This window comes from Marmota marmota, unplaced genomic scaffold (genome assembly GCF_001458135.2).
Source record: "Marmota marmota marmota unplaced genomic scaffold, marMar, whole genome shotgun sequence".
NCBI lineage: Eukaryota > Metazoa > Chordata > Mammalia > Rodentia > Sciuridae > Marmota > Marmota marmota.
Window position 1 is genome coordinate 16,862,366 of NW_026000005.1, and position 17,546 is coordinate 16,879,911.

Genomic DNA, 17,546 nt, shown 5'->3' on the forward strand with positions numbered 1-17,546 from the left:
CTCTTCTCTCTCTGCCCCCTCTACTGACATTCATTTGTCCCCCTTGTATTATTTTTCCCTTTCCCCTCACTTCCTCTTGTATGTACTTTTGTATAACTCTGAGGGTCTCCTTCCATTTCCATGCAATTTCCCTTCTCTCTCCCTTTCCCTCCCACCTCTCATCCCTGTTTAATGTTAATCTTCTTCTCATGCTCTTTGACCCTACTCTGTTCTTAGTTACTCTCCTTATATCAAAGAAGACATTTGCCAAGCCCATCTCTAAGTAGCACCTCTGGGGACAGAAAAAAAGACATCAAAGACTTGTTTAGGGCTGGGATTCAAACTTGCTGGTTTTTTTTTTAGCTTCTTGTCCTCAGATGATCACCTAGTAGCTCTCCTTTTTAAAAAATCTTTTTCTGTATCTTGTTTTCTTAGTATTGAGAAAGCCTAACTAGACATTGCCAATGTAGGTACACCCTTATACAGACAAATATATTTATCCAGAGCCAGGTGTTAATGGTTTCCTAAAATCTGTGATAAACACAAGAAATAACCTAAAACACTAAGTAGTTCATTTGAAAGCAGCATAATTTTAGTGTTTAATTGCCCCAAACATAACTGTCTTCAGAGAATTCCAGAAACTCTTAGAATATAGATGCAGGAATATTTGTCACCCCCCACTTACTCTCACAGTTGAAGTTCAAGTTTGCAGAAGGTCCAGGGAAAGGAGCCAAATTCCAAGTGATTTGGCCTGGCAAAATCCTAGACTGAATTTAATCAGAGTCCTCAAGTTTCCAAACAATCTCTAAATTTCTGTAGGCAATTTATGTAATTATACTGGCACACACATTTTTCCATTTCAGTAACAAAGCCACAAATATTGTTAGGTTCACATATAAATCTCTAGTATTGTAAAAGAAAAATCATATGCCAACAAAAACTCAAAAATTCCAAATAGGGGTATGATTCCCTGATTTTTCTTTTCAGAGTCAGACAGAATGTATTCCAGATACAGGGTTGGAGCTCTCCTTTGCCAGGTCCCTTCCTCCACTCCACACACATTTTATTCAGACATGAGATGCTCTCGTAGCCAAGACCCTTCTACTATGATTTGACATTTTGAGTCCAATTGAATATGATTGATTGCAGTTCTCTGTACACATCCATGGGCAGATTTTTGGTGCACACACAGGATGTACATCTTTTATCAAAACCAGCTGAGAACACTGGCCTTAAGGAGGTAGACTTGGCAGAACTCTGAACTTTGGCTAGTCTGTCAAGGTTAAGCGGTCTATACCACTTTCTAGAAGCTTTTTTTTTTTTTTTAAATCCTGTTCCTGGATCCAATTCAATGTAAGTTTTGTTAGTTTGTATAAGGAAAGTAGAGTTAAAAATAACTAAAATAATGTCTGTTCCTTGTTGATTACAGTAAAATACGTGGAACATAAAGTATGGCTTATAAATTCTAAGCTTATGATCATCACAGACGGAAGTCACAAACCACGAATGTCAAGCAAACATACCCTAAGTTAAATGTCACATTAAAATATTCATTAAATTTAATGACACACCTTCAATATGATATAAATTGCACAAATTTCAAAAATCATCTGGTTCTAAGGGCCGCCATCCTACTTAATCTTATTCCAACTCCCAAAGGACGAAGCCTTTGGTCTGATAAATACTCATTTACTTTATTCCTTTTCCAGCCCAGAAGCATAGACCAGGGATGTGAAATACCAATGAAGCCAGAATTAAAGACAGGCAGTCAGTGTAGATAGGTGATTGGGTCGGATGGACAGAAGAGAGGCCAATTTGGGTCGGGGAAGTTGGAGACTGACCCTGAGGAAATGAAATGTTAATGTTTTCAGAGTCCTTCCCTCCACTCTTATCAAGATAACCTGTCCCTTCCCCAACCTGTTGCTAAGGTAATTCCTGTTGTCCCAGGAATTGTGCCTCCCACAGGGAGTTATAAAAGTTGTTAATTAATGTCTCCTGGACTGCTTCCTGCCTGGATCACTCCGTTTGGCCCTTCCCCCCTGCCCATCTGCTTCTCATCTTTTGGCCATTCCACTGAGGCATCTCCTAGGCCTAGTCATGTACACAGGAAGGGGAGAGATAAGAGGGAAGAAGTCAGAAGAACAAAGTCTAGGATGTATAGAGGCAGAACATTCTCACTTCTTGGGATACCAGGATACCAGCTATGACTCCCTTCTTCCTCCTGGGAGAAGTCTGTGCTACTCCTTTTTAAATAAACCCTGCTTTTATGCTTGCCTTGGTGTGCTTCTCTAATGTTCAAACTTCAACATGAAAAAAAGCAGGACTCCTCACCAATAACCTGTGGTATCACCAAGAGGTCTCCCTGCACAATTTTTGCTCAGAGGCTCAAATAAGCTAACCAGAGATTCCATGATCAGGTCTTTTCATGACAAAGTTTTTAGTACCTGACATGGAATCAGGTCCAATTTGTAACAATGATGACCCCTCGGAAGGTGGAGTGTTTTTGATGTGAGATGAGGGAGAAGATTTGACATGGCAGTGTAAAAAGTCTTAGAAATTCTCCACTAGTGCAATTGGCTAATTGGTTTGCTTTCCTAACATGTAGTATCCAAGGAAAGGGGAATTTAAGGACTATGAAGGCACTGGGTTCCTACAGAAAAAAGGAATATACAATAGAAAAGCACACTCCCCAGACCCACTTCTTCATTCAATACCTGTAACAAGGACAGATCAAGGACAGGTCCTATTCCCTCTCCCCTCCTTCTAGAACCTTCATCCTGTCCCATTTACTCCCCAAATCCATTCAGTTGGGTGAGCTAGCAGAGAGCATAAGACACCTGCAAAGAAATGGCTTTGTGATTCCAGTCCCAGGGGACGGAGCACCCAGACTGTTTTGAGTTTTGTTTTGATGGAGAAGGGGTGGGATAAGAATGTTTACAGCCCTCAGGAACCTTGCTTAGTTCAAACTGCACCCAAGAGGAATTTTAGGATGCATTCCAAAATGGTGATACATAAAACTTTCCACCCAACTATAATCATTCAGGAAAATTTCCATCCCATTTTGTGTTATAAATGAACCACAGAAGTTCTTTTCTAAAAGCAAACAAGGGTGACACCTTTATCACTTTATATTGATAATCCAGTCCTGTTCAACCAACAGGGCAAATTAAGATCAATTAATACCTCCCCTACCTATTTCTGAATATTTTGTGTCATAAATAACCAAGTCTTTGTAAATTATGCAGGGCAAGTGTTGATCAAAGCAAAGGGTTAAATCAGACAGAACCTGGGAAGCCTTTTTGTGGACAGAAAACATTTTTGTCAGATAAAAGAAATAATGAATTTTTTTTCTGAAAAAATGGAAACAATACATGCAATATGAAGAAGGTGTTATAAAATAACTATTCTTAGCGTTAGCATACTATGGGATTAAAGACCACTCATTACAGTTCTATAAAATAGCACACATTATTAAGAGTATAATAACAAACTTTGTAATAAAGTTCATATGCCAATTATGGCATATGGTTTTCATAGAGAAAACCAATTAAAGTCAGCTGTGTTTTAAGTAGATTTTGGAAGGCAGGCTCATAATGGGTAATTACAGTAGTAAGCCTTCACTCTGCCACTGATTACCATCTCCCCACCACACATGGTGTGAGGAGCCTTTCTTATAGGAGACCTAAACACAAACGCATGTTTGCTTATAGGTCCACATCAACTTCCACTTCCATGGTGTTGGGAGGCAGAAGAGTGATATTGCCTTATATCTTAACCAGATCCTGCCAAGTGTTTGCTCAGTGTTTAAAAGCCCTGGGTGGTGTTGGGGCTTTACCCTGTAATGGAAAACAGCATGGTATGGTGAATAAACACTTCCTGTGAAATCCAAATCTCAGAGATCCCGATTCCTGGTGCTGTTCTTCCACTGACTAGAGCTATGACTCTGGGAAAATCAGTTAATGCCTTTGTGACTTGTTTTTGCTCATCTGTAAGATGAGGTACTGCTCTTTGGCCAGTTGGGATTCTACATTAAAATCAATGTTATAGGAGGCTTCCAACATCTTCCTGTGAGAAATAGATGCTAAATACCCCCACAGGTTGACACTCCTCCCTTTAAAAGGTGGAGTCTCCTTTACCTCTCTGTATTTTATGTCTGATACATGGATGGATGCAGCAGAAGGGACCTTGGGTGACTTTCATAGATAGATCATAGACAGCACTCCTCCCTCCTCTGACCCTGGGCAGATACCTTTAGATTCTGAGCCACCATGTAAGATATCCAGCTACTTTAGAACTACTGTTCTAGAGTAAAAAACTATTCTAGATGGGGCAGGGAGGGGGGAGACAGATGGAGAAAGCACAGCCCAAGGAATGTCAGCTGTTTGAGTTTCCCAGCCCAGGTGAATAACTTAAGTGAAGAAGCCTCTGAGACTGTGCCACCCTAGCCACTGTGGGCTATAATCTCCTAGACACCTTTAACTAAAACTACTCAGCTAAGTCATCTCAAAGTCCTGGCCCCAGCAGTGAGAGATAACACATGATTATTGCTATTTTAAGTCACTAACTATTGGGGTGACTTGATGAAGCCACAGTAACTAAAGAGGAACTATGATGGAATAAGAACTAGAAGAACAGAGAATAAAATCATGGCATTTTCAGGTAAATGGATGGATTTGGAGAATATAATGCTAAGTGAAGTTAGCCAATCCCAAAAAACCAAATGCCGAATGTTTTCTCTGATTTAAGGAGGCTGATTTATAATGTGGTTGGGGAGTGGGGTGAGGGGGGAATATGGGAGGATTAGAATGCTAGTTCTACTCTAGAAATATGTATTATACTTATTTGATACGTCCTATGCATTCCCACCTGGTCTTAGATGAACTCTAGATAGGGCAAAGGGGAGGGAGAAGTAGGGAGAGGCCATGGGGGTACGAAAGACTATGGGATGAGATGGACATCATTACCCTAAGTACATATATGAAGACATGAATGGTGTGACTCTACTTTGTGTACAACCAGAGATATGAAAAATTGTGCTCTATGTGTGTAATATGAATTGTAATGCATTCTGCTGTCATGTATAACAAAATTTTAAATAAAAAAAACATAAGAAAAAATAACTAGGAGAACAAAAAAAATTTTTTTAAATAAACATTTAAAAGTGCCATCTACCCTAAGGTCAAACAAAGAAATCTTTAGCATTCACAAGAACCTCAGAAAAGACAATTTAGAACTCTTTTTGACCCAGTTATCCTATTCCTCAGTTTATACCCAAAGGACTTAAAATCAGCATATTACAGTGACACAGCCACATTAATGTTTACAGCAACTCAATTCACAATAGCTAAATCATAGAACCAACTTAGGTGCCCTTCAACAAATGAAGAAAAATGCGGTATATATACATAATAGAATATTACTCAGTCTTAAAGAAGAATTAAATTATGGCATTTGCTGGTAAATGAATGGGGCTGGAGGATGTCATGCTAATGAAATAAGCCAATACCAAAGAACCAAAGGCAGAATGTTTTCTCTGATATTCAGATACACAATAAGGGAGGGAGGGTTAGAGAAGAATAGAGGTATTTTGGATTAGACAAAGGGGAATGAAGAGAGGAGAAAGGGTTGGTGGTAGAAGGACAGTAGAATGAATGGGACATTATCACCCTACGTGCATATATGATTACATGACTGGTATAATTCCACACCATGTACAACCAGAAGAATGAAAAGCTATACTCCATTTATGTACAATGTGTCAAAATGCATTCTACTGTCATATAAAACTAATTAGAACAAATTAAAAAGAATGATGAAGGTAAAAACAACACTGAAGTATCACCTTTTCTGTTTCCAAACTGGGAGAATTTTATGAGAATTTTTCCATGTTCATAGTTAAAAGAAATGTAGTAACACTGATCCTAAGAAGAACCAACTAAGATGGTAAAGCACAGAGCCAGGGCATCCTCCAGTCATTCCATGTAGGTGCTAATGCCACGGCCTGTGGTCTTTCTACCTCAGCCTTTCTCAATAGACTGTGCAGCTGATGAAGTCCACGTGTTCCCCAAACACAGCTCTGAATGCCGTGGAAAAGTAGGGATTCTTTAGAAAGGGGGCAAGGGAACACTTTGGAGGGCAATCAGGAAAGGTGAGTCCGGGACACCTGTGAAATCTGGTGAAGCCAAACAAAGAGTGGTGCTCAGGAGACGGCAATTGGTGGCCTGTAGGTGGGATGCAGCCACAGACCCACTTGTTCCTATTTTTATTATATTTCTTCCTGGTTCATCCAGTGTTTTCAAAACAGAAAATCTCATATAAAAATATTAGATTTCTAGCTTCTCTTGAAACTGTGGAGACCTGGTCTTAAGCAGATGGACCTGACTGGCTGTTTCTCCTTTTGGACAGAACACATGCTCTATTTGCTGTAGTCCTCCTTACTCCCTATCATTTTATACATGAGATCACCTTATTCCTCTACTTCACATTTCCAGTCCCTGTGAACATTTGAGTTTGGGACTCATGACCTAAACCAACAGAGAAGCTTCAGATTCCAAATATCTGAGTCTTGGTCACTACAGGTATATGGATTAGAAATTCCAGTAAATTCTGCTGTTGTGCCCTTGACAATTTCCTTCCCTAAACTACAAATATGAGACTGAGCATGACAAACCTATGTGTCTAAGGTTATATAAGTCATCTTACAATATTGTCATCAAATATTGGAGTGCTAGTTCTACTCCAGAAATATGTATTAAACTTATTTGATATATCCTAATTAATTAAAATACAACTATGCCTATACACATTCCTTACCCCTAATTAATATAGAAGAGTCAATTGTCGGTCAGCTGTGAGATTAAAAAGGACAGAAAAGGAACAAAGAAAGCCACAGATAGTAAAGTGTAACTTTTTAAAAATTTATCAGAGAATATCCTCAAGGTGATTTCTAATAGTGACTTATTGAGTCAATGAAAGCATTTACTGAGAGTTTGAAATCAGAATTGTGTTAGAAAAGCAAAATAAGACAAAACAACTCACCAATTCCAGACATTGTCTGTGGCCATAGGCAGCAGCATAATGTATACTATTGTAGCCTTCCTTATCCCGGATAGATGGATTTGCATCATTTTGAAGCAGAAACTCTAGACATCTGTAAGTATAAATATGAGGGATTATTTTAGAAAACATCTCTGGACCAAACAAGATAATTACTGAGAATCCCCCCTGTTTTTCATGTTCCACAAAGCACTTTATAAATTTAAGTGTTTCTTTAAGAACTGTGTTGCAATAAACCTTTCTGTGCTGGAAGGTAGTGTGAGTGAATGAGTGAGTGTATGTGTGTGTGTATGTGTGTGTGTGTGTGTGCACATACACACACATTTTCCATAGCTATCTTTATTTCCACTTAAAATAGCCATTCTAGAATTCAGGAAAAGCTTTAGAAGCAAAAGGGTAATTTATTTTTTTTATTCTTCTCATCTTCAGGTATAGAATGTCTGTTGTCAAGATCTCCAAATAATAAGACTTAGATCTCTGTGTTCAAAAGATGAAGTCTCAAATACAAAGAAGTGGTCAGGCCTTTGCAACTCAGCAAACCCAACAGAGAGGGGATTATTTGTAACATTGCTATTGGAAACTAAGATCAAAAGACAAGAAAACAAAAGTTTAAAATAGAGTAAGAAAAACAACCCAAGGATAGTCTGAATAATAAAAAGATTAAAGGAGTGGATAAGCTTTTAAAATATATAAATGACTAATTCAGTAACTACATATGAAGAAAGAAGCTTAAATTATACCATTAGGAATATAGACTGGAACAAAATAATATTGAAAGGCTTTTTTGATACAGTTGTGATTTTCCTGAAAAAGTCACAATCTTTGAAATAGGCTAGAGGAAGGAGCTTGGTTGTACTTTTATTGAAGAGCCTGCAACACCAGACAAAAATACTCAGGGACATAAAGCATTCTGTTCAGGGCTAATTGCAAATGGTCTGATCTTGATGGCACAGAGGGAATAACTAGCCAGAGAGTGACACTCCATAATTTCAGTATTATATCTACAACAATGGGACACACATTCTTATGAGGCCACACTGATTCAATTTTACACTTACATCAAGCTTTTAAAATTTTAAACATAAGCTTATACCTTAAAAAAGAACTGGATTTTCTAATGTACAATTCCTACATACAACAATTCTGTTTTAAAACCCTCAAGCCTCCCCACCGATAAGAGCTTGCTTCCTCAACCTGGAATTGAGGCCTTTTCAAGTTGGTCTCAATTTCTCTTATAGAGTATCTCCCTCCCCTAGATATACCCATTGGTATATCCAAACTGAATGATCTCAGGTTTTCCAGATCATGTCTATACTTCCCTCCACCCCTGTCCATCTTGGTTTCTTCGTGGGAGGGCACCTTCCTGAACCTTGTCTACCCATCAAAATCCCACTTATCCTGCATGTTCCAGATGTTAGTGGTCTTTCTTTAGTTTGTGATTGCTTAGCTACTGTCAGAGTCTCTTGAGCTCTCATCACATATTGTCTTGATTGGGGGGGAGGGGCGGGGAGTGTACCAAGGATTGAACTCAGGGGCACTTGGCCACTGAGCCACATCCCCAGCCCTATTTTTTATTTTATTTAGAGATAGGGTCTCACTGGGTTGCTTAGTGCTTTGCTCTTGCTGAGGCTGACTCTGAACTCAACATCCTTTGGGATGACAGGTGTGTGCCACCGTGTGCCACCTGACTCTTGCCTTGGTTTTTAGCTACTGGTATTTTGTCTCATCTTCTCTGAACATCAGCTCCTGGTGAGTAAGGATGTAGGTTCATGGGCAGATTTGCAAACAGGACCCTAACTAGTAATTTTGACACTTACGATGTACAAGTGACAGCAACACTGTAGATTGGGGCTATATTTGGCCAAGGGGAACAGCCTCCCTTTGCACAAAGAAGCTCTCAGGTCTGCTGGTTCACTATCCTTTAATTACCTCTCTAGCTTCCCTCCCCTTCCACTGTCAGAGGGCTAGACTGGCCCAGGGCAAACTTTCGGTTTGCTGGAGAAGGGAGCATTTGCTGAGGTGACTTACAATTTTATAACTTTTAATGTTATTATTTACATTTTTAGAGTATCAGAACAAAACCTGGTCATTCTGCTGTACTCACAGCTGTGTCTCCTATCCCCAGAAATGGTCAAAAGCTATGTTCTGTAACCTGCACCAGAGCCACACTCGCTACCTATACCCTTCCATGATGCTCTGAATATGGGGTGGGGGTGGGGGGTGAAAGGGCGGAACCCAGTGGGAAATGGGAAGATCACAGGGTAGACACAAGCATTCAAGTCACAAAGAAACTGCTTTCTTTGGCAATTGGAGCAGAGAATAAATGAGTTAGGGACCATGAGCCTGCAGACTCAGAGAAAACTGGATCCATTGGGTCCCCTGGGGGTGTGGCACAAAGTGTGGGCACCTGCTCATTTGTTTGTTCATTTATTAAACAGTTTCTGTACACCAACTATGTGCCAGGCAATTCTTGTGACTAAAATCTTAGAGGATGAAGCACTGGAGTTCCTATATATCAACGCTCTGTGGAGATGACAGGTGATCCAACTGCTGTCACAGCAACAGCTAAGTCTCTGTCAGAAGCCAGAGTGGGGTAGGTAGGATGAGGTGGGTCAGGGGAAGCTGTTTACATGGAACAGGAAGCTGTTTTTAAGTCAATGTGCCGGAAAGAAGGAAGGAGTGAGGGGAAGACTGGTACACTTCACACCACCAGAAGACCTTTAGAGAACCCACTGCAGGTTATCCCCAGGTCATAAACGCAGAACCTAAGGCCTACGGCTGTGAAGGGGGCCTTACTATGTCCCTGAGGCATATGAGACATGGCAGAGTCAGAAATGATATTTAGATCTAAAGCTGCTGACCAATCATAGTGACAGGGCAACGGTTACACTTTTAGGAAGTTCCCTGTGTGAAAATAGCACCAGTGAAGGATGTATAATAAGAACAGTTTCTTCTTCATAAAAGGCACGCCTGCATTCCTTCCTCACGATTCTAAATAGAACCCTAACATAGAAAGGCAAGCAGTGTGGCAACCCAGAGAAGCAGGCAAAGCAGGAGAGGCGGCATCTTGTTCTTCAGCTCAGAAGAAACTTACAGTGCGGCTTCCTTCTCCTTCAGCTCCCTGGCTCTTTCAAGTTCTTCTGAATTTTCATGGGCATTTCCCAAGACAGTCTTACTTCTCAGCATAAGGGATAGAAAAAAAATTGCAATTAATTTTAGTACAATTATATCTCAGTGATTTTGACCCCAACCCCCCAAAATAAGCATCACCGATTTTCACTGATGATATATACAGCTCTCTCCAAGGCCATTCAGCTAATCTATTTTTTCCCAAGAAATGCACTTGAGCACATGCCTTTTTCTAGAACTTCTACCCAGGTGTGAGAGATTAGGACAACTGAGTTGCCCACCTTTCAGTAAACACCTTAAAACTCCCCAAGAAAAAAAAGGAAGCAATTTAGCTCAAACCTGTCTAACTCCTACCACACTCCTTGCCACCTCCTAGCCAGATCAGCATCTCACTTATCCAGGAGTACAGTCCCAATCGCCCTTCATCTGTCAGAATGATTATTACCCAGGATTCCTTTTCCAGCCCTTAACAGATGGAAAACACCAATGTCCCATCTCCTCCAGCTTTCTTACTTTGTTCTAAGCAAATAGCATGGAGCCTTGCATACAGCAGTTACTCAATAAATGTTTGTTGAATTAATAACCTGCATAGCTATGGGATCCTGAGGGACATATCTGACCTTATCATCATTATATAATAAGTATAATCATCATATAAATCATTATATGATAAATAACATTTATATAATACTTATATTAAATAAATATAAAAATGAATAGCATTCTTAGGCTTGTAGGTTTTTCAAACTAATGATCATAACCCATTACTAAATACTGAAATAAATTTAGTGGGTTGCTCTCAGCAATTCTTAATTATGAAATGGAATAGAAAATATCAGAATGCATCACAAATAATAAATGTAAATATGGTTCTATAAATTTTTATTTCTGTTTTATATGCACATACATATGTGAATGCTTGCATTAGTTCACGACGTAAGATGTATTTCTTAATGTGAGTCACCATTCAAAATGTTTAAAGGGGCTGGGAGAGTAGCTCAGTGGTAAGGTACATGCTTAGCATGTGTGAGGTCCCAGGTTCAAACTCCAGCACCAAAAAAGTAAATTAAATAAAATGTTTAAAACTCATTGCTCTACAAAAGCAGTGGTTAGTACCGATCCAGAGTTAATTGTGCAGAACAGGACAGCAAATAATCTAATAGTTCTCCACATAGAGTCATCAAAAAGCATTCTTATAAAGAAGGCCTGATTTTAAGTCTTTTTTAAAAAAATATTTATCTTTTTAGTTTTAGGTGGATACAATATTTTATTTTTATATGGTGTTGAGGATCGAACCCAGTGTCTCACGCATGCCAGGCGGGCGCGCTACCACTTGAGCCGCGTTCCCAGCCCCCGACCTTAAGTCTTTGAGGACAATTTCATAAACTGTGGGGCCATCCCCTTCTTTCCTCCTTGAACTGAGTCACTGATGTCTGACTTCTATTCCTAGCCGCCTAGAATCCAAACACATCCAGGGCAACCAATTTTATCTCTACTAGCTGCTAAAAAGGAGTTCATGCCCAGACTTGGAACAAAAGTGCTTATTTTAATTATACTGAGGCTGTATTTGAAGGCTATGAGAATGATGCATAGGTGAAATTTTTTTTTCATATGACACATATATTAGCAAATGTAAATTTGTGGAAAATGAAGCATTTAAGTGGTCACGAGGAAAACGACAATGTATGTCAAATAAATTATAAGACTTTGAATGGACTGAAAACCTGGGCTTGACAGCTCTACTTGGCATTCTACCCAAAGAACAGAGAAGAGAGGAAATTGTTCAGTGACATGTAATAATCAAACATAGAGACAGAGAGTGGGAAAACCTGGGTTAGTGATGAAGCTATTCTAACTCCTTTGAGTCTGAATGAAAGTCTTTATTTGCAGTTTCCAGGAGGCAATATGAAGAAGACTTGGCAGAGCCTCTCCATCCCTAGTCCCACCCCCAGAGGAAGCATGAGCAAGGCTGTTTTTACTTTCTGTCCATGTCTGATGCAGCAGCATAGTGCAGAGCGGTCCGGCCCCAGTCATCTGTTTCATTAACATTGGCTCCTGTGGTCACTAACGTCTCAATACAGTGGAAATGACAATTTGCAGCTGCATAGTGCAAAGGGGTCCTGTAAAACAAACAGGGATTTATTACTTCATTCAGCCTGGTAAACAGACCCATCATCAACACAGGCACTGGTGGCAATATTCCTGTGGGTGTGGAAAGCTCTTTGGCTCTCAGTGTAGAGGCTAAAGGATATGCCTTCCTATGACTGTATAAATTGAAATAGAGGCTCCAAAGACTGGTGGCTTAAGACAAGGTCAGTCATGTTGGGTCCATTCTTTCTTTATATTCCTATAGCCTCCCCTGGTTCAGGTCTACCCTATTTCTTTTTTGGGGACCACTGCAAGATCATCTCATTAAGACCCATTAAGACCATTCCCATTAAGACCATTTTGAGCTTTAATTAAGCCCACACCTAATTTCTAGTTGGTATGAACAAAGAACTGGATTTTCTAATGTACAATTCCTACATACAACAATTCTGTTTTAAAACCCTCAAGCCTCCCCACCGATAAGAGCTTGCTTCCTCAACCTGGAATTGAGGCCTTTTCAAGTTGGTCTCAATTTCTCTTATAGAGTATCTCCCTCCCCTAGATATACCCATTGGTATATCCAAACTGAATGATCTCAGGTTTTCCAGATCATGTCTATACTTCCCTCCACCCCTGTCCATCTTGGTTTCTTCGTGGGAGGGCACCTTCCTGAACCTTGTCTACCCATCAAAATCCCACTTATCCTGCATGTTCCAGATGTTAGTGGTCTTTCTTTAGTTTGTGATTGCTTAGCTACTGTCAGAGTCTCTTGAGCTCTCATCACATATTGTCTTGATTGGGGGGGAGGGGCGGGGAGTGTACCAAGGATTGAACTCAGGGGCACTTGGCCACTGAGCCACATCCCCAGCCCTATTTTTTATTTTATTTAGAGATAGGGTCTCACTGGGTTGCTTAGTGCTTTGCTCTTGCTGAGGCTGACTCTGAACTCAACATCCTTTGGGATGACAGGTGTGTGCCACCGTGTGCCACCTGACTCTTGCCTTGGTTTTTAGCTACTGGTATTTTGTCTCATCTTCTCTGAACATCAGCTCCTGGTGAGTAAGGATGTAGGTTCATGGGCAGATTTGCAAACAGGACCCTAACTAGTAATTTTGACACTTACGATGTANCCAAATCTGCTGTCTGGATCTGGGCTTCCTCAACCTTACTTCAGTAAGGACCTTTGAGCAGCTGTCCCCTAAGATCTTTTCTAGGTCTAAAATTCTGTGTACATATACAACTTATTTAGTATCTCTGGGTACAGCTTTCTCATCTGATAAAAAAGAAGACAGTAAGCCTTTCCATACACCTCATGAAGTTATCATGAGAAAACAAATGAATACCAATCAGGAAATATAAGCACCTTGACCAGGCAAGACTGCAGAAATATGTTTTATATTACTTATTTTTAGTTCTCAATTATGTGACAGTTTTTTTGATATGACTAACTGATATCCAGGGAATAAGAATCAAACAGAATACAAGAAATAACTTTAGTTCAAGAATTATTAATCAATTTTAAATAAAAACTATTTTATATTTATGGTCAACTTGTGGCCTCTTTTTTTAAATTTTTTTTTTTTAGTTGTAAATGGACATAATATCTTTATTTTTATGTGGTGCTGAGGATCGAACCCAGTGCCTCACATGTGCTAGGCAAGCGCTCTACCACTGAGCCACAACCCTGGCCCAACTAAGGGCTCTTTTTTCAGTTGATTTTTTCTTCTTTGGTCCAAAAGAAGGAAATTATAAATTATATATATTAAGTTGTTTTTGTTTTAATAAGCCATACTGAAAATTATTAGGCATCAACCATATGACAAGGCCCAAAGATAAAGAGAAAATGACATCCAGTCCTTGCCCTCAGGACTCACAGTCAAGTGGAGAGAAAGACAAGGGAAGTGAGTCTACCAGTACAATGTGATGTGAGCTGCAGCTGTGGAGTCTGTGGAGTGTTAGTGGAGTAGACAAAAAGCCACTCCCATTGGAGTTGCAAGAAGGTGTCACTTGACATGAATCTGGAAGGATGAGTAGGAGCTGTCTTAGGTAGGTTGGTCCAGGAAGAAATTTGAGGCAACCCCCAAAAGCTAGGATGCCAGTGGAGAAGAGGAGTAGAGAGATGTTAGGGGAAAATATATATATACTGTCAAGTGTTGCTCCATGACCAGGCATGTTCTGAAAAATATCACTGGGTGATTTTGTCATTGTGTGAACATAAACCTTGATGATCTGACTACTACACACCCAGGCTATATGAGACCACCATCATGTATGTGGTCTGCTATTGACTGAATGTCATTATGTGATGCATGACTTGTGTATGTGTGCATGGGTGTGCACACACATGCATGTGATGTGTGTGTATAAAAAAAAAAAGGATTCATGTACCAGGTAGCATCATAGCACAGTTTAGCTATATAAAGGACCACAGAGGTAGGAAAACTTCTGTGACCCACTGGTGGGGTATATATGTCTGATTTTGTAAATATGTCTAAAAATTTATCCCAAGATGAAATGTCCAATACATACTTAAAAATGCTCTAGACCTTATGACCGGATTCTGAGTTCAGAAGGCTAAAGTGTTTTACTCTGCTACAAATAGAATTTTCTAAATTATATCCATGTAGGAGATTTTTTTCTTTTTAATAAAAGAAGAAAACTGGCCCTTCTAAGCTGAAGCTGAGAGAGGAGTTGCTTTCCTTACATCTTATGTTTGGTTTGCTGGCATTTCCCTCCAACATGGGATTTCCTTCTGCAGATGAAATGCCCCCAGCCAGCTTCTTGTTGACATTTCAATGCCACAGGACTTCTCAATTTTTCAATGATCCCCAGTCCTTTTATGGGGGCACTTGAGGCAGAGTGCCCTGAGTACATACCTCCCACTCTTGTCCTTTTTATGGAAATCTGCTCCACTGCTCTGCAAGAGTTTTATGCACTCCACATTACTAGAAAGACAGGGAAAACATCATTAACATGGTAAAGGTTAGTTACTAGGTTATCTTCAGAAAGAGCTATTTTCTGCAGGGTGCAGCATAAGATAAGATGGTAGCACCAGGTTTAAATTCTGCTACCAAGAAATAAGAGGAACATGTAATAGTAATTCTATATTGTAACGATCTAAAGTTCCTTTTTCAAAGCTACTAAATCAATAAATTTAAAGAGCTTGGTAGAACATTTTCAATTCCATCACTAAGGAATTTAATGATTCTTTTAATGAATCATGTAATCATGATTAAACCCTCCAGTGATGGTTTTATCATTTATCCTAAAATTCTTTTTCAAAACCATCAAGAGACCATGAAACAATCACTTCAACCTATAATAACTTCATGTCACCTTTAAACAATGAGTTGGAATGGCTGAACATTACCTTTTATTACAGCAAAATGAATCCCCCATGATAACCACTTTCAACTAGATAATCTTTAATGAAAAAATAGAACAGTTGCATTTCCCTGTCTTTGTAATCCGGGTAAACAAATGTGTAGAACCAAGGCTGAAAGTGATGTAATGAAGCATAATCGTCTTCCAAAACTTCTCTGGCATTCACAGAAGCAATAAATCATATTTAATAGAGAGAAAAGGACCCATTGAAGTGGATTTTTCTATTGAAGAGCAGAAGCTAAATTTTAATTCTAATAGGGATTTCAGACATGAATTCAGAATGGTATGTTACCACTTTCTAGACAGGTCTGATATATTTTTAAATGCAGGCATAGAAAGAGATAATCATAATTGTTCTAAACTGGGGTGCTAAGAAGTGGTCTGGATTTATTGTTTTATTATATCTGAAAGAAGAAAAATGATCTCCTTAATGATAAGCCTAAGGAGGGCTCTCCCCACTCCACCTCCAACCTTTATAGCCATTTTCCTCAGAGAAGAAGCTGTTTCAGTCATAAACTAGAAGAATTTCTTATGATAAGTAAGTGTTGGTGTAGCATGCCAGTTGATATAAAGCACTTAATGAAAGATGGCAAAGGATCAAAAACAGAGGCAGATACAAGGTGTATGGCTCATGAAGCTCATTTGGTTTTCCGGGTGGGGTGAGGAAGGTGCCTTTTTACCCATGTAAATCAGGGCCCTAAAGCTACACAGTTAAGTCACCTCTGATAAATAGGTAACACAAATGGAGAAGCACTGCTGTTCCTTAAGGACCAGGAAACTGATGAAGAACCAACACCTCATCCTCACAAGGCCATCTAAGAGGTACCATGTTTGGACAATGTGTGGCCATACATCAACAATGTTTTTAATCAGAGCGTTAATCTAATCACTGATATGAAAATGAGAGTAGCTAATGGAAAATTCTCTTTACAGCTCAGGGGAAAAAAAAAGCAAAGATTAAATCATTTCTTGCTCCCCCCCCTTTTTTTTTGTGGTGATGGGGATTGAACCCAGGACCTTGTGCATGCAAGGCAAGTACTCTACCAATGGAGCTATATACCCAACCCTCTTTCTTTCTCTTCAACTTTGTATTGATTTAGTCATCATAAAGACTTAAAAATCTGATTTGAAGTAAGGACAAAAATGCCTATAAAGGAGCATAAATTAATTCAATCTTACGTTCTCTTAATCACTACCCACCTACCAACAACAACAACAAAAAATTTAGGAACAAATTTCAAATTAATTTATTTTGGTGGAGGGGACTCAAGTAGATAAATATTCTATAGCCTGAATATCTACAGTTAGAGAAAGTTCGGGGAGGAAGCAGAAAAGAGATCCAGAAAGAAGAAAACAACAAAAGCCCTTCTTTGCTATATGAGATAGGCTAACAATATTTCTTTGGAAGAACAAAATGTAAGTAGGTAATCTGGAAAAGCAACTAGTGATATTTGGTATTTGGTAGAAATGATTCTTACCCAATTTACTACGGAAATTGCTTCTGGTTCACAGACAACTTGAGTCAATTAAGATGTATTATGCAATTAAGTCATGGAATAACAAAAATTGCTAAGTACTTACCCTCCTGCAGCAGCAGCATGAAGGCACGTTCTTCCAAATTTATCTGGGGTGTCTATTTCAAAGCCTGCAGACAGCACGTGCTCATTACTAAACAAGGATACTATGCTATACTTTTGTCCTAGTTAAACCACAAGAAACATTGCAGAGACAGAAAAATCAGTTAGTAGGAAAACCAGAAAGCAAGCAATTGTAGTCAGAAAGAGGTTGTCATGGAAACGAATGGTAACTGCTCAAGCTTGGCAATTTTATAGGAAGAACCGTGAAGTCAAGAAGGATTTATTTTCACATCAGCCCTGGGTGAACCATAGCCCCATTTTTCAATCCCAGGA

General features: G+C 39.3%; 1 protein-coding gene across 6 annotated transcripts in view; it reads right to left on the reverse strand.

Annotated features, from left to right (window-relative positions):
* Ankrd44 (ankyrin repeat domain 44) overlaps positions 1-17,546 on the reverse strand; it is a 329,913-nt gene that overhangs the window by 112,096 nt on the left and 200,271 nt on the right. For 4 of the 6 annotated variants that reach the window (XR_007349421.1, XM_048808229.1, XM_048808231.1 and 1 more), the window contains 5 exons: positions 17,218-17,335; positions 15,129-15,197; positions 12,144-12,284; positions 10,130-10,210; positions 7,018-7,129 (listed from right to left, as the gene is read on the reverse strand). Coding sequence is in view for 5 of the 6 variants with exons in the window: in XM_048808229.1 (XP_048664186.1) it covers positions 7,018-7,129; positions 10,130-10,210; positions 12,144-12,284; positions 15,129-15,197; positions 17,218-17,335 (521 nt within the window). In the remaining variant the exon portion in view is untranslated. The remainder of the gene's footprint in view (positions 1-7,017; positions 7,130-10,129; positions 10,211-12,143; positions 12,285-15,128; positions 15,198-17,217; positions 17,336-17,546) is intronic. The other 2 variants (XM_015481183.2, XM_015481184.2) reach the window with 1 other exon arrangement.